The sequence below is a fragment of the Heloderma suspectum genome, chromosome 4 (assembly GCF_057233095.1).
Source record: "Heloderma suspectum isolate Gila_16-S chromosome 4, 16-S_ref, whole genome shotgun sequence".
Classification (NCBI taxonomy): Eukaryota; Metazoa; Chordata; class Lepidosauria; order Squamata; family Helodermatidae; genus Heloderma; species Heloderma suspectum.
In genome coordinates, this window is record NC_139461.1 from 127,961,855 (window position 1) to 127,987,621 (window position 25,767).

A 25,767-nucleotide genomic window follows, 5' to 3' on the forward strand; every position below is an offset into this window, starting at 1 on the left:
CAAAAAGGTGCTGTTCTTCCATCCATGAATTGCTCTATTAATTATTTTGCCTTTCTCTTTTTCTGCTGTTAAGCTTCATTCTGACTTGGACAAGGGAGTGGGAAGTGTTAAGTATACATTATCAGGAGATGGAGCTGGGACAGTATTTACCATTGACGAGACCACAGGGGACATTCATGCCATAAGGAGCCTTGATCGTGAAGAGAAGCCTTTCTACACCCTACGTGCTCAAGCAGTGGACATAGATACGAGGAAGCCACTGGAGCCTGAATCAGAGTTCATCATCAAAGTGCAGGACATTAATGATAATGAGCCAAAATTCCTAGATGGGCCTTATGTTGCCAGTGTTCCTGAAATGTCTCCAGTAGGTAAGTAAGATTTGTAAGTGCTCTTATCACCTAAATCCTTTAACTTCATGAAATCCTGTTTCATTTGTGGTGGAAATAAAAAGGGGGAATCTGGGAGAAAAAATAGTGCTATCTGTGATGTTGTTGAGGAATAGATAGCACCAGTTCACGCATGGTAGTGTTCCCAACACAATTGCTCAAAGAGCATGGTTGCTATGCCAGACCAGGCTTGTATAGAGACTCCATTTTTGTTAGGGTTGTACAAAAGTCACTTACCTTTTCATGGATTGATTCGTGGTGGGGGGGAGGCGCTCCATCCCTCCCCCTGGAATCCTCGATGGGGGGAGGCGATCCAATCCTCCCCCCTGGAATCCTGTCCAGCCAGCTCTGCTCCGCTGCGGCTCCACAGAGCAGCCGGCCAGGGCCGTCCGCAGCCAGAGTTCTGGCTGCAGACCGGCTGGTGCGGACACAAATGGCGGCCGCTGTAGCGGCTGCCATTTACATCCAGCCAGGCTGCCATGATAGTCTACGTATGTATTTACATAGCCTATCACGGCAGGCAAAAAAAAAAGGCACACGCAAATGGCGGCGGCTACGGCAGCTGCCATTTGCATTCCCTAATTTTTCGCCATTTTAGCCTATGTAAATATTTACGTAGGCTATTACGTAGGGATGTACGAAAGTCACTTACCTTTTTGTGGAATCTTTCACAGTGGGGGGGGGAGGTGCTCCGTCTCTCCCCCTGGAATCCTGAATGGGTGGGGAGGTGATCCAGTCCTCCCCCCTGGAATCCTCGACGGCCGGGTCCGGGCTGTCTGCAGCTGGATTTCTAGCCATGGACAGGCTGCTGCGGACGCAAATGGCGGCCACCATAGCGGCCGCCATTTGCATCCAGCCAGGCATCCATGATAGGCTATGTAAGAATTTACGTAGCCTATCACAGCTACCCCCCCAAAAAAAACCCAAGCATATGCAAATGGCGGCTACGGCAGCAGCCATTTGCGTTCCCCATATTTCGCTGATTTATCTTACATAAATATTTACGTAAATATAAACATAATATATAAATATATTTATATAACATAAAATATATTTACGTTATATAACGTAAATATTTAGGTTTTAGCCTACGTAAATATTTACGTAGGCTAAAACGGCGGAAAAAAAAACGCAAGTAGCGCCCATTACGCTATTTGCATTCCCCTTTTTTTCATCGTAATAGCCTACAGAAATACTTACGTAGGCTAAAAAGGTGAAAAATAGGGAACGCAAATGGTGGCCTCCATAGCCGCCATTTGCGTATGCCTTCTTTTTCTTTTGCTTGGCTTGCCGTGATAGGCTACGTAAATAGTTACGTAGCCTATCGCAGCAAAGACCAGGATGCAAATGGCAGCCACGGCAGTCAGTCGAAAGACCAGCTGCCGCCGCTTCCTCTGGAGCCGCTGCCGTCCGGAACATCCGCCCCAGATAAGCTTCGTTCCGGGGGGAATCCATGGGGGGTGGGGGGGGGCAGGCCGTTCCGCCACGGATTTTGGTGGGCTGAATACCAGTACATTCGGCCTCACTGAAATCCATGGCGGAATTCTCCGCCATCCCTAATTTTTGTTGACCTGCCATCTCCATGTAGATCCATGTAGATTTTACATCCCTACCTGGAGAGGTCATGCCAGGGATTGAACCAGGGACCTCCTGCATGTGACGCCTGTGCTATGCCACTGAGCTACAGCCCCCTCCCATGACCCCTTTACAGTGGAGTAAAGAAACCTATCACATATAGCTTCACTATGCATAATTAGAAGAATGTTTAGTTTGGCCTGGCCCTGGAGGTCCCACGTTTATCTCCACATGCAGTTATGATATGGATTACATGTCAGTGGGGTTGCCAGTGGCAATTGCTCTGAGTAACATTTGGAGCATCAATTTTGTCATGGGTAGATAGATGTCATGGAGGAAATGCAAGGCTGCATCCCCATTAAAGTTTTGAAGAGGGATTGATCCAGCACCACACAGTCCTCATGCCTATGTGATTTCACCAGCTCATTGTGCAGATAGTAAAAATGTCAAGGCCAACATCGGTCACTCCATCAGCCCAGCAGGAAGTTGCAGTCTGGGATTGCACCTGTGCAGATTCCTCAGCATGGAACTTTTCTTTCTTTTTCCCCGCTTCCCAAACTTTTGGCTTAGTTTACTGCAGAAACACCAAATGAGGAGCATATTAGACATGACAGCAGGGGAACTGTAATATATTGCTATGCTTTGAAAGCCAGGAGAGGGGCTATTCCATTTGGGATCATGTATTTGAGGCAGGCTATTTAACTAATTTCCTTGGAGTTCCACATCTCAAAGCTCAACCCACCTTGTTTATGTTCCTGATTGCAAGCTTTTCTTTCTTTCAAATGGGAAAAGTATGCATTTTGGTGTGCTTTTTTTTTTTTTTTAAGTGAAAACCCAAATGCATACTTTCCCCCATTGACATTTTTCCAAAATCCAAATATTTAAAGTGTGCATTTTTCTAAATTATGCATTTTGCAAATGAATATCACAAGCTCAGGAATGTGCGAGTTTTTACTGCAAATCATGCCCCCATGACAGCTGTCCCTACTTAGCAGTGTGGTGATTTTTTCTATCTATTTTATTTTGACCATTCTGGGAGTTGTAGGCCTTTTCTCTGTCTAAACATGCATAGAATTGCACCCTTAACCTGCTAAATTAAGTACCAAACATTTCCAAGCAACAAACCCCAATGTTTCTGTTAATGCAAGATTTTGCTCTCCAATATTTAGCATTCCAATAGATTAATGTTTCAAAAATAATTTTTCACTCCTTAGCTGAAACCAATAATTTTGGTAAGGTCTGAAAAACCATCTATAATTTACATAATCAAAATAGAACTTTTACTTTGGGCTAAGATTTCCTCTTCCTGCCTTTCATTGTGTCATAAATAGCGTTAAAAGGATGTAGACCTCTTTCTATGTCAGCTTCCTTTGCAAAACCTGTATTTCAGTCTGCATTGAGCCACATTATACAACTACATGTAGGTATTATGTCAGTGTTGCAATAGATAGCTTCCTTAGTTTCAGTTTTTGAGAACTGAATTACTACCATGCAGTAGCTACCAAAAGAAGCTGACCTGTGTGGGAGCTGCTTGATATATCAGAGGCCCGTATCATACTGGAGAGTAGATGCACAGGTACTTTGGGTTTTCTTGAAGAAGTGGTCCAGATCTAGCCCGTCAGTGAGCAACTTTTCAGTTTAAACAATATCAATGGCAGAACTTACTTGTTGCTAGCGCACAATGTCATAAGAGCTGGTTTTGCTCCAGCTTGGGTGTACAGTAGCTTATGCAATAGGTCTAAGGCCCTCTTTCTATATGTGCTCCGATGCTTCTGTAGCTTCTGTATCCTTCTTTGGTTAGCAAGTTGCTCTGGTCTGCACTCCATATTTGGTTAATGAAGGTTTATGGAGTGTCTTCCTTCCTGATACATTCTCAAGGGATTATTCACAGCAGCCACTGTCAAACCTCTCAAGTTGTAGAGAGTGGAGAATCGAGAATGCAGGAGACAAGTGAGGGACAAGGGAAGGAGACAGGCTAGCCATGGGAACATAGGAACTGCCTCATACCAGGTCAGACAATTTGTCCATCTTGCCCAGTGATGTCTATGCTATTCTAACTGGGAGTGGCTCTCCAGGGTCTTAGCCAGAAGTCACCTGTTACCAGTGGAGACTGATGGCTCTGATTTTAGTGGGGTTATAATTCCATTATGGGTTTCAATCAGAAGCAGCCAGAACTCTAAATGAGCTATCCAAAGTGCTGAATCCCATCCCCAAAGTGGGGTCAGCACCTGGGATAGCTCCTTCAGAGTTCCAGCTGCTTCTGCCTCATCCTTTTAACTGGAGTTGCCAGGGATTGAAGTTTGGACCTGGTAGATACACAACACGTGCCCTGCCACTCTACTGCAACTAACTCCAGCTCATTGTCCTTCATCTGTTCCACCTCTCCTCTCTCTTGCAACTCTACAATGGCACTCACAGCTTACTCCTTCCCTGGCTGCATCTAGCAACCCAAGCCCCTGCTCATAGGCAACTCATACCAAGAGTAGAGGTAGTTCTGAATATAGGCGTATGGTAGGGATGGTGTGGGCACCTGTTTTGGTCCACAAATCTGTCAGACCACCAGTGCCTGTGCCCCCTGAGCTGCACCCGCCAAGCGTTCCACCCTGCTCACCAGTCCCCAGACTGCCCTCCCACATTCGGTAAACAGCCTGCAACTTACCCGGGCCCATCCATCTCTGTCCCGATCACCATGTTTTTTTAAAAAAAACTAGGGATGTCAGAGAATTCTGCCATGGATTTTGCTGAGGCTGAATGCCAGTGCATTTGGCCCCCCAAAATCCATGGCGGAACCAAGCCCCCCTGCCCCCCACCCCACAAAAGGCACGTGAAACAGGACACCTACCTGCTGCCGTTCGCGCTGCTTTGCAAATGGTGCCCACATCAAATGGTGGCCGCCATTCACTTCTTCATTATAGCAGTGATTGGCTACGTAAATACTTATGTAGCCTATCATGGCGAATGCAGGGATGCCATTTGAGTCCTTGTGGAAGCCAGGCTGCCTAAATATTTACATAGCCTATCATGGCAAAAAAAAAAAGGGAACGCAAATGGCGGCAGCTACGGCAGCCACTATTTTCATTCCCTTTTTTGGGGGGCCATGATAGGCTACGTAATATTTACATAGCCTATCACGGCCAAAAAAAAAAAAGGGAACGCAAATGGCAGCCGCCGTAGCTGCCGCCATTTGCGCTCGCTGATTTTTGTGAGTTTTTTGCTGTGATAGGCTATGTAAATATTTATGTAGCCTATCATGGCAAAATGCAGGGATGCAAATGGCGGCTACAGCAGCCGCCATTTGCATCCCTGTGCAGGCTGCCCAGCAGCTGGATGTCCGGCTGCGAGCAGCCCCGGCTGGCAGCTCCGTGGAATCGTCGCGGAGTGGAGCTGGCTGGAGAGAATTTTGGGGGGAGGGACAGAGCACCTCCCCCCACCACAAATATGAAATATCACCCTTCGAAAAGGTAAGTGACTTCCATACATCCCTAAAAAAAACATGGTGATCAGCAGCCCATGCCTATAGAATTATACCAAAAATAGCACTGTGAATCTAGACTATATGGGTGATTCACATCACTTTTTTGCATATAAGTATCTGTGGACACAGATCTGTGGGCACACTTATATGCAAAAAGCACTGTGCATCGCCCATATACTCTAGATTCACAGCACTATTTTCCATATAATTCTATGGGCATGGGCTGCTGATCACATGCTTATTAAAAACATAAAAAAGCAATCAAGACAGAGGTGGACAGGCCTGGGTAAGTTGCGGGCTGCTTACCGAACATGGAGGGGGGCTCAAGTGCAGCCGGGGGGGGGGGGCAGCAAGCAGGGGCTATACAGTATTGAATGTGCACACTTTCAGTACCATGGACAGATCAGTTAATCTTGGTCTCACCAAGACTGTCGGGTTTGGGGACGTCAAGCTCGTTCCATCCTGGCTCTGCAAACACTTGCAGTGTTTTTGTTTTTAAAATCTTTACAGAAATGTGCGTGCACTTCTCATAATGTATGTATGCACCAATGTGCACATTTCTGGGTGCATTTTTAAATGGAGTCATTTTGGAACCCATGCATCCATTGATAAAGTGTGTTTGTGGGCATTTTGGAAATGTACACATTTTCTTCGTGCATTTTTCAAAGGTGTGCATTTTTTTAATTTTTTACTTGGTTGCTGGAATGCATTGCAAGCTCAGAAACATACAGATTTCCAGCCACATATTGTGTTTGGGTCCAGGAGGTGCACACTGGGAACATCCATTAAAAAAAAACCTTGATAAATCCATTTAAAATAACCTTGACAGAGTGAATTTCTCTCACATCCCTAATACCACAGTGTAGCAGAAGAGAGGAGAAGGATGCAGGGGAGAGGATGAATTAGTCTGGTCTGTCCTTCCCACTTTGCCTTTTCCATGAACTGTCTGTATTCCTGGCTTCCATGCCCTGCCCTCTGTGTCTAAAGGGACTGGATTGTGCTCTGTGCAAATTTAAAAAGAATGATTTCATGTTGTTTCACATTGACTACATTTTTTTTATAGTTACAAATCTGATTTCTCTGAGTCTTTTCTATTCATCCTCCATGATTAAGCTGGAAAGAAAACAGGAGTCCCTGGAAAAGTGCCATTCTTTCCATACTTATGCTTAACAAGTGTGGCCTCTGTGTGTATATCAGAACATCTGTTTTGTTCAAAAGAGCTCAAGCAGGTTGCAAGCATCAGAATGTACTTCAATAAATTGAATCAAGAAGCTAGTTGGCAATTTGTCCTGTCAGAGCTGTAATGGCTTTTTAAGAGCCAAATGCAGTATATGATCTACAAAGCATTTGGTTAATGCACCTTCTAGGCTGCTTTGTCGCTGTAAATTCTACTTCCTCATCACTGATTGAGTTGTTGTTGTCTGAAGTTGAAGATGTTGTCACTCTGTGATTCTACCAGCTTTTTGTAGATGATGGCTTGCAGTTTGGTTTTTGTTATATATTACAACTGTTTATTAATAGAGTAGTATACACTGGAGTTATTAAAATGGATGGCACATCCTTCACCCCCAAATATGGAATTTTCCAAAGAGAAACCCATCAGAAGGAAGGGTACATGGATGAAAATGTGACCAACTGGTTATAACAGTTGCTTGTCCACACACTGGTGGAACGTATCTGTTCCTGAACTGGAGCACTGACAAAGGAAATGGCATTCAGAATAAGATTGTGCACAGGAATGTGCAAACATATCCTAGAATGATTGAAATCAAGGTACGTCAATGTTAAAATGTTTTAAATTGTTTCTTAGATAAACAAAAATACAGGGAGAACTGGAAGACATTTCAGAAGTTTTATGCAAGCTCCTTTTGTTTCTCTGAAAATTCCTTGGATGATTCTTCCGAGCAAAAATCTCCACATTTGTCATGGAATTTGGCTGGGTATCCTCCTCCTAAGTTATATCTCAAGAACATAAGATGAGCTGTGCCTGTGCTGGATCAAACCAGAGGCGTATCTAGTCCAGCATTCTTATCAGATGCCTATGGGAAGCTCACAAGCAGGACATGATGACAGTAGCACCCTCCTGCTTACGTTTCCCAGCAACTAGTATCAAGAAGCATGATGCCTTGGATACTGGAGGAAATATATACCTATCATGACCATATATGATGTTTGATCACTGCATGGATGTCTTCTTCACTAGTCTGGACTTCACAATAAGAGAATCACTGCTTGTGAGAGGCCAATGACACCATAACTAGCAACAGCATGCATTAATCTACTAGTTGGGGTATGTGCATCCACCCCCAAGAAATTTCAGTGGTGTTATCAAAGTTGTTGTTGTTGTTGTTGTTGTTGTTGTTCTTCTTCTTCTTCTTCTTCTTCTTCTTCTTCTTCTTCTTCTTCTTCTTCCTCTTCCTCTTCCTCTTCCTCTTCCTTTTCCTATTCTTCTTCTTCTTCTTCCTCCTCCTCCTCCTCCTCTTGGGATTATGTAGATGTTTACTCTCAGGAGAAGCCTCAAATCACCTTGAATTTTGACTTTAGGCAAAATTCAGTATCTGCTCTTTTCTACTTCATTTCTGTTTTCATCATCAAATCTGATGAAGCTGAATTTGTGTAATAGAAGAGTAAACAAGCAAAACAATATACACATGTGGTATGAATTCTGTTACTAGAAGTTGCATGCTCACATTTCTTATGCATTATATATATTGCACCAATCCTGATCCACTTGCACTGGCTTCTGGTTTACTTCCAAGATCACTTTGAGGTGCTGGTTATATTCTCCTTAGCAGTAGCAGAAGGGATGTCAGCAGAATCCATCTGGGGGGTCAAGTTCTCTGAGCTTTCAGCAGCTCAGCCCCCTGGACTCCAGCTTGCTTATCTGTGAGCTGGCCTGACTCAATCTCTCAGTTGAGCCAGCTCGTGGATTCCCCCCCACTTAAAATTGGCATTTATTCCCTGTGGTGAAGTAGGAGTGAGGGAGCAGGCAAAGGGAACATCAGGGCCTGCTCCAGTTGGACTCCCCCTGCCCCCCCCAGGGCTAACTGACATCCATGGCCCTGTGGGGAAGAAGAAGGAGCAAGGGAGCAGGCAAAGGGAACATCAGGGCCTGCTCCAGTTGGACTGCCCCTCCTTTGGGAGATGAGAGGGGGGAACAGGGCCATTCCACCAGCCCTGCAGACAGTTTACCTGATTCTTTTTTCTCCCCTCCCCATTGCCTTTTCCTTCTGTGTCATGTCTTTTTTAGATTGTAAGCCTGTAGGCAGGGACTGTCTTCTTTGTTCATTGATTGTAAGCTGCTCCGGGAGCCTTTTTTGGCTGAGAGGAACGAGATAAACATACAATAAATAAATAATAATAAATACTTCCAAGTAAATATGCATAGGACTGTGCTGCATGTCTTTAACTCCAAGCATGCCTGCCAGAATGTCAGTCCAGTGGGAATTAATTCTGAGTAAACATGTTTAGGATTGGATTGTGAGGTTGGAATCACTTACACAGTGGAACTGCTTTAATCACATGGACTTTAATGAAATTTGAACAGCCTGACTCTGTTGAGGATTCTCGGTGAAATCTTTGATTTCAGTGAGAGTAACTCTCTGGGCAGCTAAGTGGATCTAAACCTGAAGAGTATTTTTAAATGGATAGCTCTTCCTAGCTGCCCAAATGACTGTAAACATTAACTATATTTTATATATATCTTCTATATATATATATATATATCAGTTTTTTCCAGGTACTGGCTGAGTGGCTTTGAGCATCATTTTCCTTTTCCAGCTGCTGAGCTATTTCTTTTCCTAATAGCTTGGATCTATTTATATTTCTCACATCAGAAAGTAAGCAGAGGCCACCATTATCGAGGCAGTTCTTGCTTTATGACAACCAATAATGTCCCAGTCATCGAACTCTCATAAAGACATTGGAAATAATGAGAGCAAGCTGAGACTTAAACGGAGTATAATGGGTATTGGGCACATACGCTGGCTGCTTTGTCTGAAAGCGCTCTGTTCCCCCCTCCTCTCTTTCCGGCTATGGAGTGTATTATTTCTGCAGTGAGTGAGGAGGGGCATTTGGTGTCCTGCGCTACAGGGAAAGCTGATTCCCAAAGACCAGACACTGATGGATTGCAGGAGTCAGTCAAGGGATCAACAGCCTTGGAGGGAGAAAAGCAGGTGGCAGCAAAGACTTAAGGATACTAAGCAAATGGGAATCAGTAAACCAAACATGATTAACGACCTTAATTCTAGGTACAGAGATATTTGCAGCAGGGCAGATAGCACCAGACCTGAGGAAGAATCAGAGTGATAACAAAGTGATCATTAGGAGCTTGATTAATGAATGAGGAGAGGGGGAAGTCACTGATCACAGATATTACCTTTGAGGCTGGAGTTTTCTAGGTTGTCAGTTGTCACATGTTTTTGTTTCTTTGCTTACTGTAGGGCATTGTGTTGCTGGGATGTTGCCTCTGCCTCTTTGACAAAACCAGCTGGATTCGCAAGTGTTATTATAAGCTAGAGATACTGGGCAGACGGGGGTGTCCTCAGCTGAGTGTGGTAACTAGGGGTGTACAAACCCCCCACTGTCTGGTCTGAGGGGTGTCCGTGGAGGGGCAATTCAGGCCACTCAGAGCCCCGAGGAATCCAGAGCCCAGCTGCGTCTGCTGGACTTGGCAGAGCAGCTCTCCATCTCCCTATATGATGTGATACGCTAATGACAGCTGCCATTAGTCAATCACAGGAAAAATACAGTCGTAAATGGTGTATTGTATTTCATTTGCGGCTGTAAAGCATGGACTTTGACCTAAATTGCAGCTGTTTTCTGCTGTATTTAGGTCAAAGTAAGTGCTTTACAGCCACAAAAGGAATACAATCTGCCATTTATGGCTGTAACCTTCCTGCAATAAGCTAATGGCAGCTGTCATTAGCGTATCACATCTTATAGGGAGCCAGAGAGCCAACCTGCAGGAACTCTTCCATACCCAGAGGTAAGTGCAGCCACTCCACTGTGGACTCCGGAGGTTGGATTCTTTAGAATCTGGCCTCATTTTAGTCTGTGGTGGAATTCTCCAGCATCCCTAGTCATAACCTTAGGACACTACTCCAATTCCCAAATAAGGAGTGGTCTGAACACAGCAGGTCTGTTTTGGGGATTAGATCCAGAACTGGCTGCTGTACCAGCAAATGACTCTTAGTCAGAAGTAGGGATGGCATGGGTACCCAGTTGGGGTTTGAAAGCTGGTAAGAAATCACTGGCTCACCCCCCCCCCCAAATGCCAGTCCACGGACCCCAGTGCTTGCCAGGGTCAGTGTGCACTGAGCTGGGCAACTGTGCAGGCATCCACTCCCTCATCAACCACCATTTACCACTCAAATGGCTGTTCATGAATGCCTGTAATGGAGGCTTTTTTAACATCCCACCTCCACACATACACACACTCACACACAGAGGGGGGTGGAAGTTCAGGAATGTCAGGATCACTGCAGTGAACTGGTTAGTGTGCAAAAACATGGACTGCACAGAATTCCTGCATGTTGATAATAAACCTGTGTGATTTGGCTTAACTGACAGCTTAATGGTTAAAAGAAAGGCCATTTCACACCAGGACCTAGGCCTGGTTACCTCACCCTTTTCTCATAGAGAGTGGTATCCTATCACTGCCATGATCCGGGGGAGGCTTCCACTCCCCCCCCCTCCGTCTCTCTCTCTCTCTCTCTCTCTCTCTCTCTCTCTCTCTCTCTCTCTGGAAAGGCAATTAGTTTCCCAGGCTAGGATGCTTTTGAGCACCTCAAGAGAAGGAAGCCTCCCAGTCTCTTCAGTGTGTGTGTGCTGAGGGAGATAGGTGCTTCCTGTCAGTTCATGAGCGAAGGGTAGGCACCTAGGAGAAAAGCTTATAAGATCCAATCCACAGGCTTCATGCTTTGGTCTTGCTTCAATGAGACATATGCATTACCGGCTTAAAGAATCTTTGGCCCCAGGAATGGCTTCCCCATCTGTCTTGGAGACTCAGACATACCAGCTTGTGACAAGGGTGCCTGCTTTATCTACTTAGGGGAGGTGTGAACTTTGTGTGTGTGTGTATGTGTGTGTGTGTGTATTCGGCATCCATTTTCTTTCAATAACCTGTCATCTTTTTGCATAAGTGGCTTCACTTAATCTTTATTATTATTATTATTATTATTATTGATTACATTTCTATACTGCACCCTATGCTGAAGCTCCCTGAGGATTTTCATTAAAACATTAAAATACAATATGCAAAATTTAAAAACCATTTGCATAAAAGCATTTGGACAGTATATACAAACAACATATAACTAAAAACAGCTTTGAACTAAAAACATTTTAAAAAATCCAACAATAAAACAACACAGCTTAAAAACAGTATACAAAAGTCAGCAAAAGGAATGACTTCTAAAAAGGGAAGGCCTGCCAGAATAATAGAGTCTTTAATGCCTGTTTAAAAAAACTTCAAAGAGGTCAGCAGGTGCATTTCAACCAGCAGGTCTTTCCACAACTGAGGGGCAGCAAAGGAAAAGATCCTCTTGCGTGTGGCTGCCAATCTCACATTAGGCAGACACAGCAGAGAGCCTTCAGAGGACCTTAGGTGGCAGACTGGGGCATAGGGGAGAAGGCGCTCCCTGAGGTACCTTGGACCTAGACTGTGTAAGGCTTTAAAGGTAAGAACTTTACTTTTAAAGTTTATAATTTGCTCAGAAACAAATTGGCTGCCAGTGTAAAGATTTTAAAACCAGTGTAATATGGTCTCCACAGGCTGTCCCAGAAACCAACCTGGCTCCCATATTTTGTACCAGTTGATGTTTCCAAGCTAAATATACAGGCAGCCCCAAGTACAGCGCATTGCAGAAATCAAGCCTTGCTCAGTTACCAGCATGTGCACCACCGTTACCAGGCCCACATGTTCCAGGAATAGGTGCAGCTGGCTTATCAGCTGAAGTTGAGAACAGACACTTCTCACCATTGCCTCCACCTGGGGTGCCAGGAGCAGGGTTGGGTCAAGAAGCACTCCCAAGCTACAAACTTGCTCCTTCAGGGGATGTGCAACCCCATCCAGAAATGGTTGACATAACTTAATTAGGACCCTTCATGATGAGCACTGCTGTCTTGCCTGGATTCAACTTCAGCTTGTTCTCCCTCATTCAGAGGAGTCATACCTTCCTTGGATAAAAATGTTAAGGAGAAATAGATTTGGGTGTCATCAGCATACTGATAACACTCAGCCCACAACTTCCTGATGATCCCTCCCAGTAGCTTAATGTAGATGTCGAACAGCATTGGGGATAGAATGGAGCTCTGAGGGACTCCCCATAATAGCTCCTTTTTCAAGGAACAACTATCCCAGAGTGACACCATCTGAAACTGCCCTGAGAGAAAGGAGCAGAACCAATGCAGAGCAGTGCCCCCAACTCTCTCAGGCAATCCAGAAGGATACTGTGGTCAATGATATCAAATGCCACTGAGAGATCCAAAAGCATCAACAGGGATGCACTCTCCCTATTGATTCTTTGGCAAAGATCATCCCCCAAGGTGACCATGGCAGTATCAACTCCATATCCTGCTCTGAAGTCAGTTTGAAATGGATCCAGGGCAGGTAATCAGTTTCATCGAAGACTGCTTGGAGTTGAGTAGACACCGCCTTCTTAATTACCTTGCCCAAATGGTAAATTACTTACTGACCTATATTTGAAGTCTAGGGGGCCAAGGGAAGGCTTTTTCAGAAGTGGTCCGACAATTGCTTCTTTCAGACACAATGGGAAATTACCTTCCCTTAGGAAGGCATTAATAATATTCAGCAAGTATTGCTTTACCATCTCCCCTCCCTGGACTACAAGCCAGGATGGGCAGGGATCAAGATGGCAAGTTGTCTTTTTGACCAAGTCAAGCAGCTTGTCCACATCATAAGCAGTCGAAAGCTGAAAATGATCTAGTTTAATCATGCAAGCAGAGTTGCTGGACACCCCACTGTTGATTTCTGTCCCCAGGACAGCATCCAAGTCAGCTCATATCCAAGAGATTTTATCCATGAAAATCTCATTAAAGGCATCACAGCGAGCTACTAAAGGCTCTAAGATCAGATTCTGTGTGTGTGTGTGTGGTGTCTCAGCTCCCTAACCACTCTGAACCATCTGGGCATGAGTTTGCGGACACGATACATGTACAGTAGAAAGCTCTCTTCACTGCACATGCCGCCACCTCATAGGACTTCAAATGATCCCTATGATGTGTCCTGTCAGATTCAAGTCACGTTTTCCACCATTGACACTCTAGTCATCATCCTTGCCACTTTAGCTCAGTTCTTCTGTAAACCAGCGGGTAGGAGAGGTCGTCTAGGAGCAACTTTGTCAATAACCCTGGTCAGATCTTCATTCCACACAGGGACCAGGGACTCAACATGGTCGGTGGTGGCACCAGCCAAGAAACCCCCCAAGGCATTTTGGAATTGCAATGGATCCATCAGCCTTTGTGGGAGGACTATCTTAATTGCTCCTCCATCCCTGCAGAGGCATGTAGTAGCTGTGATACCAGCCCTGACCAGGCAGTGATCCATCCATGACAACGTGGAGACAGATAAAACCTCCACCCATGGGTCATTCTCCTGACTGGAGCAAAAGATCAAATCAAGCATGTGACCAGCTTCATGTATCAGCCCCTTGACCACCTGGGGCAGGCCCATGGTTGTCATGAACTCCTGAGCTGCACCTGGCAAGCTGGAGCCTGAGCAACTCCAACACCAGCTCTGAGACCAGTTCTATGACCTCAGTTAGGGATTCTGTCAGGTAGCAGGCCAGTACACCAACAGAATCCCCAGTCTGTCCCTAGTCCTGAGGCTGAGGTATAAATAGTCGATGTGAGCCAGTTCCTCCATAGTAAGTCTGGTCAGGGGGATGTTATCTTTGTGGACCACTGCTATGCCACCTCTCTGTTAGCTTCTCCTTACCTGCTCTACCATGGAGTACCCGACCCAGAGAAGCTATGTCCATACAGGCGCACTTATCTCCCCCAGTCAAGTCTCCATAATGCATACCAGGTCAGCCTTTTCATCCAAGGTTAAATCACAGATAGTTTTGATCTTATTCCAGACTGACCTGGCATCGCAAAGGAGCAAGTAAAGATTCTGTGGGTGGCTTGGCCACTTGCAGAATCTAAAAGAATCTATTGTTGACTGAGCCCTCTGACAGAATCAGAACCCCAAATCAACACAACCACCCATACTTACATAAGAGTAAGAGCAATAGCGGCCTCAGGCATACTGACAAGATTACTAGAATGTATAGTTTGGCCCATTGTATGACATTTTTGAGTTCAAAACTGCAATCACAAAATTTGGAAAAGTGTGCAGTCCAAAGGATCATTCTGTTCCAGTCCACATATGAGTCTGGAAAGTGTGAATTAGGTTAGTTTGGTTAAAAATGTAGACCAAACAAAATTATCTCCCCTATCCTCAGCAGACCATGGAGTTTGAGTTCAAATAGGCCTAGGAAGGAAAATCAGTGGCGGGAACATGTGATATCTTTGAATGGGCCTGGCTATGATCGTAGTTCTGCCTAGGGATGCCAGATAAATCTGCAATGGATTTAAATGAGTTCAGATTTCTATGAATCTGATTGGCAGATTCTGTGGCAGAATGGCTTTTTCCGAGTCACGGGACTAGTTTTTAACTTCCTGAAATTTTGCACAAGTTTAGTCGCAGAAAAATATGACTGAAAAAAAACCCTGACTGCAAATGCAAATCTCCCACCATAGGGTAAAGCATGAGAATTCATGGTTGTGGGGGGATGCATTTTGAGAAGTGCACATTTGTGTAAGTGCACACGAATGCAAATTTGGGAAACAGACAAAAATCTGATTCCATCAATGAGCAGACAGTTGAATGAAAGGTGCTTGACAATCTGTGAAATGCAGATGGAATGGATTTAACAAAATCAGTACATCCCTAGTTCTGCCTTCTGTTCTGTTCCTCTCCAAATGAGGATAGATCCATTCTTTCTCCTCTTATTACCTTCATGGTAATTCAGTTGCCTCCTAACCTTTCCTCATATGAAGATCCTGCACTTTTGAAAATGCCTATTGCTGATTCTTAGGCTTGGAAATAAATGAAAAAGGCAGTCTGGAGATTCTTGGTTTTCCAGTGCCTAGTCTTTCGAGTGGTGTTAAAGACACTGTAGCTTGAATTAGTCGACTTCCTTACATCCACTTTGGTTCAGTGCCTCCAGAGTCATGAGTTTTCCCTTGTGCTTTCCACTCCACATCCCCTCAAGCCTGCAAGCAAACCAGACAGTTTTCGGCAGATGCTCTGTCATAGCTCTTGCATGTAGTGCTCAAAAAATCCTGTGTTCACAGGTTTTTAGTCCTGAACCAACAATAATCACTGAACACATAATCCAGTGAGACAAAACACCTTGCTGTTCAAATAATAGATGATCTTGCTGTTCACCCAGCTGCCGCTATTAAAGCAGCAGGAGGAACATTCCCTTCTACATTTTTTTTTTAAAAGCTCTTCCAAATCAAGTTGAGAAAATACGTTTAAGATGATAAAATGGTAAATCCTGACCATCTGGTACTGGAAAAATGTAATTATGCATTGGCAGCGGGGGTAATTTATAGAAATGTCTGTTTTTCAGATGCAATACAATTCTAATTACTAGGGTCATAAGAAAGGTATACTGAAGTTTGTCTCACAGTGGCAGCTAAGCCATCTTGCACCACGCACTGGTCCTGGGATCACAAATAACATCTTCAGATGCAGAGTCAGCTGATGGACAACTGGAATTGTCTAAGTATTTGTCTTCATGTACCTAAAGTTGGTTGCTAGGTTGCAAGCTGTAAATCTTCCCTGTTGCTTTAATTCTTTTCATGCCTCAGCAACTATAGTTCCTCCCCCTAACCCCATTTTCACCTGGTCTTGTCATCCACACTCTCCCCTCACTAATGTAAGGAACAGGACTTCATATGTGCTTCCCCATAGGCTGGGGACAGGGATGGATGACACGCATGGGGGGTTCTAAATTCCTTAAAAGGAAGTACTTCTTCACACAGCGCATAGTTAAACTATGGAATTCACTACCACAGGAAGTCGTGATGGCCACCAGTTTGGATGGCTTTAAAAGGGGGGAGGTAGATAAATTCCTGGAGGAAAAGGCTGTCAATGGCTACTAGTAGGGATGTCATGAACATCCATTTGAGGGCTCGAGCTCGGCTGGTTCCTGCCAGTTCAGCCCCCTGGATGCCAGTCCATGACTTCCTGCTCTTGCCTCACTTGGCACGTGCTGAGTCAGGCAAGCACAGTGGCCCCTGCACCTTGCCTGAGCAGTGACAGCAGGATGGGAAGCCTTCCCATCCTGCCACCAAGAGCAACTGCTCCTCTCTCTGCCAGTGCTCAGCAGAGAGGGACACAGTTGCTTGTGGCAGCGGCAGCAACAGCACTCACTGGGCCCTGTGTGAACCACCAGCTGGCTCACGTCCCAATGCGAGCCGGGTCTGGCAGTTGGGCTGGCAGGGTTCCAGCGAGTGGGTCACAGCATGGACTCAAGTGAGTTCGCACAACCGTAGCTAGTAGTCTTGATGGCTATGTGCTACCTCCAGTACCAGAGGTAGAGAGCCTATGCACACCAGTTGCTGGGGAACTTGGGTGGGAGGATGGTGTTGCACTCATGCTCTGCTTGTGGGTTCCTGGTCAGCAGCTTGTTGGCCACTGTGTGAACCAAATGCTGGACTATATGGACCCTTCTTCTGATCCAGTATGGCTCTTATGTTTTTAAATGTTGCATTTGTGACCTGATAAACCCTAGATCAGGGGTAGCAAACTGATGCCCACTGGATGTTTTGGGCTACAGTGCCAATAATCTCTGAGCATTACCCATGTTCACTTGGGCTGATGGGAGTTTTAGTCCTAAACATCTGGATGGCCCCAGCTTGCCTACCCCTGTCAAGGAAGGGCACTGTGAAGGAGTGCTGGAGGCCTGGAGCTAACACCAACATCCCTGCAAGGTAGGTCAGGCCAAATCAGGACTCAAGCCTCCCAAAACACCAAGTAACTGCCCTCTCCTGCCAAGAGGCAGTGACTTTAACACTGAGGTCGAACAGAAAGGATCATGCCAACTTGGAGTTGGATAACTGTTTATTATACGGAAGGGGTAAAGGGAAGGGGAGAGTTAGAGGTGGTAGGTTGTACAGAGGGTCACAAAGTGGAAAGTTTGCAGAGAAACCAAAACATACACAGAGAGCCTTTATACTGCACCCACAAGCAAAATAACCAAACTAGCTAGCCTATCCTTTCCTTTCACATACCTAGGTGTGGGCCTCACAGAATAGCATCTAGCCAACAGCAGGTCCAAAACCACCATGACAAATGGAGATGCCATGCCTCTACCTTGACTTCCTTTTAAGGCCCAGCCCCAGAAACCCAGGGCAGATTTATCTTAGCCATTCACCAGCTCAGCCCCAAAGGGACCAACTTCATCCAGAAGAGGTAGGAGCTTCCCACCAAGGCCAGCTGTTACCTGTTTCCCAATTAGTGATGGCCTTGAGCAACAGGGCCAAGGAGCTGGCAGGTAACACACCTTCCCAGGTGGATGCCTGGGGCATGACATCCAGGCCTGATCTTATGGTGGGAAACAGGCCATCCTTCTTGACAGGCACCTTGTAATTCACAGGGAGAACCAGTGTGGTATAATAGTTAGAGTGTTGGACTGGGACTTGGGAGATCAGGGCTGTAGTCCCAACTCAGCCATGAAGCTCACTGAGTGGCTTTGGGTCAGTCACTGACTCTCAGCCTAACCTTCCTCACAGAGTTGTTGTGAGGATAAAATGGAGAGGATGGGGACCATGTAAGCCACCTTGAGTTCCTTATGAGAGGGAAAAAAGTGTGATATAAATGTAATAAACAAACAGATAAATACATACCTAAAATTACATAAAGATTCCTTCCTTATAGATAACCAGTGTTTAATAGCCTTGAGGTGACAGCCAGTTGTCTGGAGTAGGTTGATAGCTTTCTTCAAAGATATGACAAAGGGCTGGCTCACACATGCAAGCTGATCACTCGCTCATTGACTTCAGTGCCAAGCAGTGATTTGTAAGTGTGAATGAGGGAACACAGATGAATCTCCCCAGACAAAAGTTTAATATTACCCAATTTCAGTTCAAAGGCAATACTTTTCAGTGGAGACAGTACAGATATTCAGCTGCCCGTGATCAAGTGATGTGCATGCAGTCTAAGGTTTTTTGTTTAGTACATGAATGGGAAATGGTTGATCATGTTTGTGTCCTTCCAACCTTTGGGATGCAACATTAGGCACTTTGGGAAAAATAATAACGCTCATGTTGTTAATAAATCCCACTTTTTCAAATTAAGATTTCAAGCTACTACTCCTGTGGCTTTAACAACTGCATGACAGGCAGTAATGGTAACTGCTGATCCTTGTTGCATCAGAGAGGTACAGTGACATAGAAAGCTTCACCAGCCAAATTTCTGCCTTATATACAGAGGTTAAAGGAACAGAAACATGCTTCACAAAAATTTGACAGCCCTGCATTCAGTGCAGATTTATGTATGAAGTAAAGATTCCAGTCTACGTCTGGTCTACCATTTTTATGCACATTTCTCTTAGTACATGCATTTTTGTATGAATGTTTTCCTAATATACACATAATGGGACAAATATTGGGGGGGGGTATTTTACTCCTTCAACAGCCAGATCACCAGTGGACAATGGCTTAACCCACACAACGTGTTACCTAACCAGCTAAACTAGCGCCATGCAGAAAATTTCTCCTACATGTTTTTTGACCATTCTCTAGGCATGGCGGAGAATTCCACCATGGATCTCGGTGAGGCCGAATGCTGAATGCAAGCCCCCCCCCGCAAAATGGGCCCGGAATGGAGCACCTACCTTCTGCCCTCTGCGCTGACTTGCGAATGGCAGCCGTGTCTGCGGCCGCCATTCGCTTTTTCCATATAGCCATGATAGGCTACGTAAATACTTACGTAGCCTATCGCGGCTAACCCAGGGACGCCATTTGCATCCCTGCGGAAGCCATGATAGGCTACGTAAGTATTTACAGAGCCTATCATGGCAAAACTAAGGGAACGCAAATGGCGGCGGCTACGGCGGCAGCCATTTGCATTCCCTTTTTTAGCTGTCATAGGCTACATAAATATTTACGTAGCCTATCATAGCTAAAGGGGCTGCGGTGGCTTAGTGGTTAAGACGCTGAACTGCAGACTGGAAGGTCGCCAGGTCAGCAGTTCGAGACCCGAGTGCTGCGTGACAGAGTGAGCTCCTGTCTTCAGTCCCAGCTTCTGCCAACCTAGCAGTTCGAAAGCAAGAAATTGCAAGTAGATAAATAGGTACCGCCTTGGCGGGAAAGGTAACAGCGTTCCGTGCACCTCGGTGTTCAGTCATGCCGGCCACATGACCACGGAAGCATCTTCAGACAGCACTGGCTCTTCGGCTTAGAAACGGGGATGAGCACCGCACCCTAGAGTCGGACACGACTGTTGGGGACACCTTTACCTTTACCTTTTTTCATAGCTAAAAAAGGGAACGCAAAGGGTGGCCACTGTAGCCGCCGCCATTTGCGTTCCCTTTTTTTTGCCGTGATAGGTTACATAAATATTTACGTAGCCTATCACGGCTAAAGTGGGAATGCAAATGGCATAGGGGATGCAAATGGCGTCCCCTACACAGGATGCCATTTGCGTCTGCACCAGCCCGGCAGCGGCTGGAGGCCCCGCCATGGGTTGGCCCAACCAGCGGCTCTGCGGCCTGGCCATGGAGCGAAGCCAGCCGGGCAGGATTCGGGGGGGGGAGGAACAGATCGCCTCCCCCCCGTCGAGGATTCCGGGGGGAGGAATGGATCACCTCCCCCCACCTGTGGAACCCGGCGGAGCCAGATAGGTGGGGTTTCATACACCCCTACCATTCTCATTCAATTTGATAGAAAATAAATTGCTTTCAAAAATGAATTCAAAGGAGGAGACATTCCAGAGAAATTCTCATAGGTTGGGTTTGGGGTTCTTTTGTTTAATTTATTTGTAAGGTGGCCATGGGGTATGTGTGATTGTCCTGTCTTTCATTGTATAATAATCTCTGTGGCAGCTGGTAGCCTCCTTGCTTTCCAGCACTTCAGTTAAAGTCATCATGAGGAAGGCATCATGAGGAAATTTCTCCCATGGCGCTTTTTCAGTTCAGGAAGTGCAGGTGGCCTGGGAGGCAACAGAGCAATGGAAAGATGTGTAATAGAGACAGAAAACACACACAGCACCCTCGGCCACCTCTCAGTGATTAGGCAAGCTCAAAAACCAGAAGATTGCTGTTGCCACTTGCAGGAGCAGTGCAATAAACCAAAAATGCTTAGGAAAAAAGAAAGAACCTGTGCTACAAGCCCTGCCGATAGTGAGCCCTATCTGCAAGAAACTCTTGGAGAATTTCTCCTCCCCTCAGAGAAATTTGGTGAAATTGCCCCCCCCCCATTTCTCTGGCCACAAAGAGGCTGGAGAATTTTGAGAGGCCATTTGCACATCGCTCTAACCGAAACCTAACTTGCCAGCCAGGTATTGGCAGCCTTCCACTTAATGCAGCTCCAAGTACACATCAAAACAGGAGGTTTATCATGCCACTGATAGGCTGCCAGATGAGCCTATCAGCTCATATATCATAGACTGCTCTACGTAGACTTTAAAGCCGTAGACTTTACGTAGACTACCGGGACCAAATAAGGAACGCAAATGGGCGCCGCCATTTGCGTACGCGCTTTTTTCCCCCCAAAGTCACCCGTGATAGGCTACGTAACGATTTACGTAGCCTATCATGGCTGACTTTGGAAATCTAGCTGTGATAGGCTATGTAAATCATTACGTAGCCTATCACGGGTGTTTTTGGTTTTTTTCCACTTTTTTATTTCGCGGCCGGGGAGATGGGGCGATTCTCCCCGGCTTGAATTTCGGCTGCCCCAGCCTGAATTTCGGCTGGGCGAAGCGGGGCGCCTCCCCCCCGGCCTGAACTTCGGCGGGAGAACCGAAGCGCCTCCCCCCCACCACGAAGCAAGCTGCGGGACCAGGTAAGTGCCTTTTGTACATCCCTAGTTTGGCTTAGTGCAGGGGTGTGAAACCTCTTCCAGCCTAAGGGCTGAATTCAGTTTTGGAGAAGCTCACAGGGGCTGCATTCCAGGTAGGGATGTCAGAAAATTCTGCCATGGATCTCGGTGAGGCCAATTGTCAGTGCATTCGGCCCCCCGAAATCCGTGGCAGAATGAAGCCCCCCACCCCCCCACCCCACAAAAGGCGCACGAAATGGAGCACTTACCTGCTGCCATTCGTGTTGCTTTGTGAATGGCGGCCGCATCTGCGGCCGCCATTCGCTTCTTCATTACAGCTGTAATAGGCTACGTAAATAATTATGTAGCCTATCATGGCTAACGCAGGGACGCCATTTGTGTCCCGGTGGAGGCCATGATAGGCTGCGTAAGTATTTACGTAGCCTATCACAGCAAAAACAACAACAACAGCGAACGCAAATCACGGCGGCTACGGCGGCCGCCATTTCCGTTCCCCTTTTTTTTGCTGTTTTAGCCTACACAAATATTTACGTAGGCTATTATGGCAAAAAAAAAAAAAATAGGGAACACAAATGGCAGCCACTACGCCATTTGCGTTCCTTTTTTGTTGTTGTTGCCGTAATAGCGTTTTTGCCGCCATTTGCGTTCGCTGGTTTTTTGTTAGTTTTCTGTCGTGATAGGCTACCAAAATATTAACATAGCCTATCATGGCAAAATGCAGGGACCCAAATGGCGGCGGCTTTGGCAGCCGCCATTTGCGTCCCTCCAGGCTGCCCAGCGGCCGGATGTCCGGCTGCGGGCAGCCCCGGCCGGTGGCTCCACAGAATCTCTGCGGAGCAGAGACGGCTGGAGAGAATTTAAGGGGGAGGGACGGAGCGCCCCCCCCTACCGCGAATGTCACCCTTCGAAAAGGTAAGTGACTTTCGTACATCCTTAATTCCAGGATTGGGTGGGAGCAGTGGCAAAAGGGCTGGGGCCAACATACAAATAAAGACCAGCATATTGTAGCTTCAAACTCTTAATGCCTGTAACTAAGCCATAGGAGAGGCATTCCGGGGGGGGGGGTGTACAAAAGCCAGGAAACCACTAAATAATCGATGGATGGGGGGAAAGAGGGTGGAGGGCAAGGGGATGTGGCCATCTGAGGAATCCTGGAGGGTTGGACTGGGATCCCCAGGAGGTCTGGATCCCTCCCCCATCTGAGGTTCCCCATCCTTGGCTTAGCAGATCACAAGTTGTGCAGGTTTAGTGTAATTCTTTTTTTTTTTTTGTGAACAGCCCAGAGAGCTTCAGCTATTGGGCGGTATAGAAATGAAATGAAATAAATAAATAATTCGTAAAGTGGCTGCAATGGGTAGTATCCCATGTTAGTCCTACATAGAGTAGACCCATTGAAATAGACATACGTTAGAACTAAATGAAGTCCCATTCATTTCAATGGGTCTACTCTATGTAGGATTAACATTAAATGCTACCCAATGGAATGCATGCACTTATTCATTGTTCTTCATTAGTTTTGTTCTTTGATGTTGAGATATATATATGTGTGTGTGCGTGCGTGCACGCACACACACATGCACACAATAATATAATTAAACTGAACTGAATGAATAGTCTTTATTGCTAAAAGCGATAAGCTATCACAATTTGATATATTTAAAATAAAATAAAATACAAATATGACAATAAGCTAAATAGAATACCGTAAAAATCATAAGATAATATACAGATAAAACGGTAAACCGAAATACAAGAGTAAAAACAGTATAAAATGCAATGTAACTAAACAATGGAAAAATGGGGGGAGGGGGAATCTTAATCCCATTTATTTAATCAGAGGTGTCACTGATTTTTAATATTTGTGCCTGTATCTCTTACCAGTTGTGCTGTTGCAGTGTCCCTGTGCTGGCATAACTCTTCTAGTACCTTATCCTAAACAGACATGAGCTCTGTAACCTTTAGGATCAGACTGTATTCATCAGCATATCCAGCTTAATTAACTGCTTTGTGGGGTTAGTTAATTGTGTACCTCAGCTTCCCCCCTTCCCCAACCTGTTGCTTTCCAGATGTTTTGGACTTCAGCTCCCATCAGCCTCTAGCCAACATGGCCAGTGGTCAGGAATGCTGGGAGTTCTAGTTCAAAACATCTGGAGGGCACCAGTTTGGGGGAGGCTGTTGCAGTAGGCATTTCTGGCTGAAAAAAAGTACTTTGCTAGATATTCAAAGCCATTACCTTTTAGCTGGCAAGTAGTTTCTTCCCATCAGATTCTTTTAGACATAAATTGCTGTCTCTGGAGAACTACTTTGTCCCCTCTGTTCATTTCTTTTCTACAGCAAATTATATGTCCATCATTGGGCAGGTGACAACTTTGGTTTGAAAAATAAACACCTGTTCTTAAGGATTTGTGTCCACAATATGTGTTCAGTTTGCTTTCTTCACTGACTTTCTCTTCATACTGATATTTTCAAGAAGATTTTTGTTTGTTTGTTTTATTATTCTTCATTTTCACTGTGGCAATTAAAAACCAGATGCATTTGTTGTAACCTTGCCAGAAACAGTTGAGCTGAGAGCACTTGAATGTTTCGGCATGACACAAAATAGCTTGAACTGCATGGAGGCTGTTATTGTCACCTATTGAAAACTGGTATTGATTTTTCCATCTTCCTTGGCCTGTGTCCCAAAATTGTGATGATGACCTTGTCATGCTACATGGCCACTATGCCATAATATCTGTACAATATACTGAATATGATGGACAGATGTAGGTCACTCTTCCCTACCCAATGTCACATGAACTGTATTGTCTCTCAACCTTTGCTTGGTTGGCTGACGATGACGATACATGGGCAGGAGGGAGCAGTGTCAGCTATCTGAAAGGTTAGGAAGGTGATAAACTGTGTTTATTGACCCTGTAGCCTTTCTGTGAAGAGAGAGTTTCTCAAATGCCCCTTCTTCCTTGGAATGGCATAGGGTAGCTTTCCCCCAGGCGGCACCTTCCAGATGTTTTGGACAACATCTCCCTGGATTCTTGACCATTGGTCATGCTGGCTGGGCTGGGAATTGAAATCCAAAACATCTGGAGGGCACCAGGTTGGGAAAGACTGGCAGAAGGGGATGTTACTGCTTTCTTCTGCTTATGGGGGTCCATCCACTGGAGGCTGGTGGCTCCAATTTCAGTGGGGCTGTGAATCTATTCTGGGTTTTAGTCAGAACCTGCTAGAACCCTAAAGGATCTATCTAAGGTGCTTAACCCCTCCCCCAAAATAGGTTTGTCACCTTGGATAGCTCCTTTTAGAGTTCTGGCTGGTTCTGACTAAAACCTAGAATAGATTCACAGCCCAACTGGGACCAGAGCCACCAGCCTCCACTGGAGCTATCAGTAGTACCTTTTTTGAGACATGAGCCAGCCCATCACCAATCCCCATCAGCATCCTAGTTCTCATGGCAAGCATAAAAATGCCAAACACTGAGGAAAGGGGCAAATATTGCCACACTTGGCAAGCGTGGGAAAAAACGAAAGTGAGCAACTATAATACAGAATCTCCATGCCTTCCCCACCTCTTGCAAGTTATTTTGCTCATTCTCTCTCCATATGCATACACCTTTGATATGTACCCTTAGATTTATTTTTATGGACACATTTGCATATACATTCTGCAGACTGAATGAGCTCTTTTGGTTTAAGACGACGAATCACTAATATAAAATTATTAGCAAGTTCAAGGGAGTGTGAAATCACAGTGGAGCCTCGATGCCATCCAAACTCTGTGGGTAAAAATATATCCTTCTCACATTGCAATTTAAGCATTATTTTGTAATAGCCTGATCCGTATTCTCCACTGTCCTGCCATGAGAGAAAATCCAAGTGCTGGAGGAAACACAAAAAATAGAAGGAGATCTGTAAAGTAGAATGACGGTGCAGTACATAATTGCCATAGCAGTTAAAGCACTGAGGGGGGAGGGGTCAATAACAAAGGGTTATCTGTGTAACATAATTTTTACAATAAGGAGAGTAAATGGTTGTTTTTCACCCCTATTTAGAAAGCTTTAAAAGTAGAGATGACATGGAGTACAAATACTGAAATAATTAGATTTGCACAGGTACTATGAAAAGTTAATAACGTTTTATTCTTCCCTTGTTCACATGGGGTAGGCGCCAGTAACCTGAAATAGAGCTTAAATACCGTTCTGTTTTTAAACCTCCTTTGTGAATAAAATGCTTGACTGTAGGTAAGGCATTACTATTAAGG

General features: G+C 45.3%; 1 protein-coding gene across 1 annotated transcript in view; it reads left to right on the forward strand.

Moving 5' to 3' along the window:
* The window catches only part of CDH12 (cadherin 12), a 309,761-nt gene that overhangs the window by 92,385 nt on the left and 191,609 nt on the right, over window positions 1-25,767 (forward strand). The window contains exon 2 of the mRNA XM_084850557.1: window positions 74-368. Within this exon, the coding sequence (XP_084706683.1) occupies window positions 74-368 (295 nt within the window). The remainder of the gene's footprint in view (window positions 1-73; window positions 369-25,767) is intronic.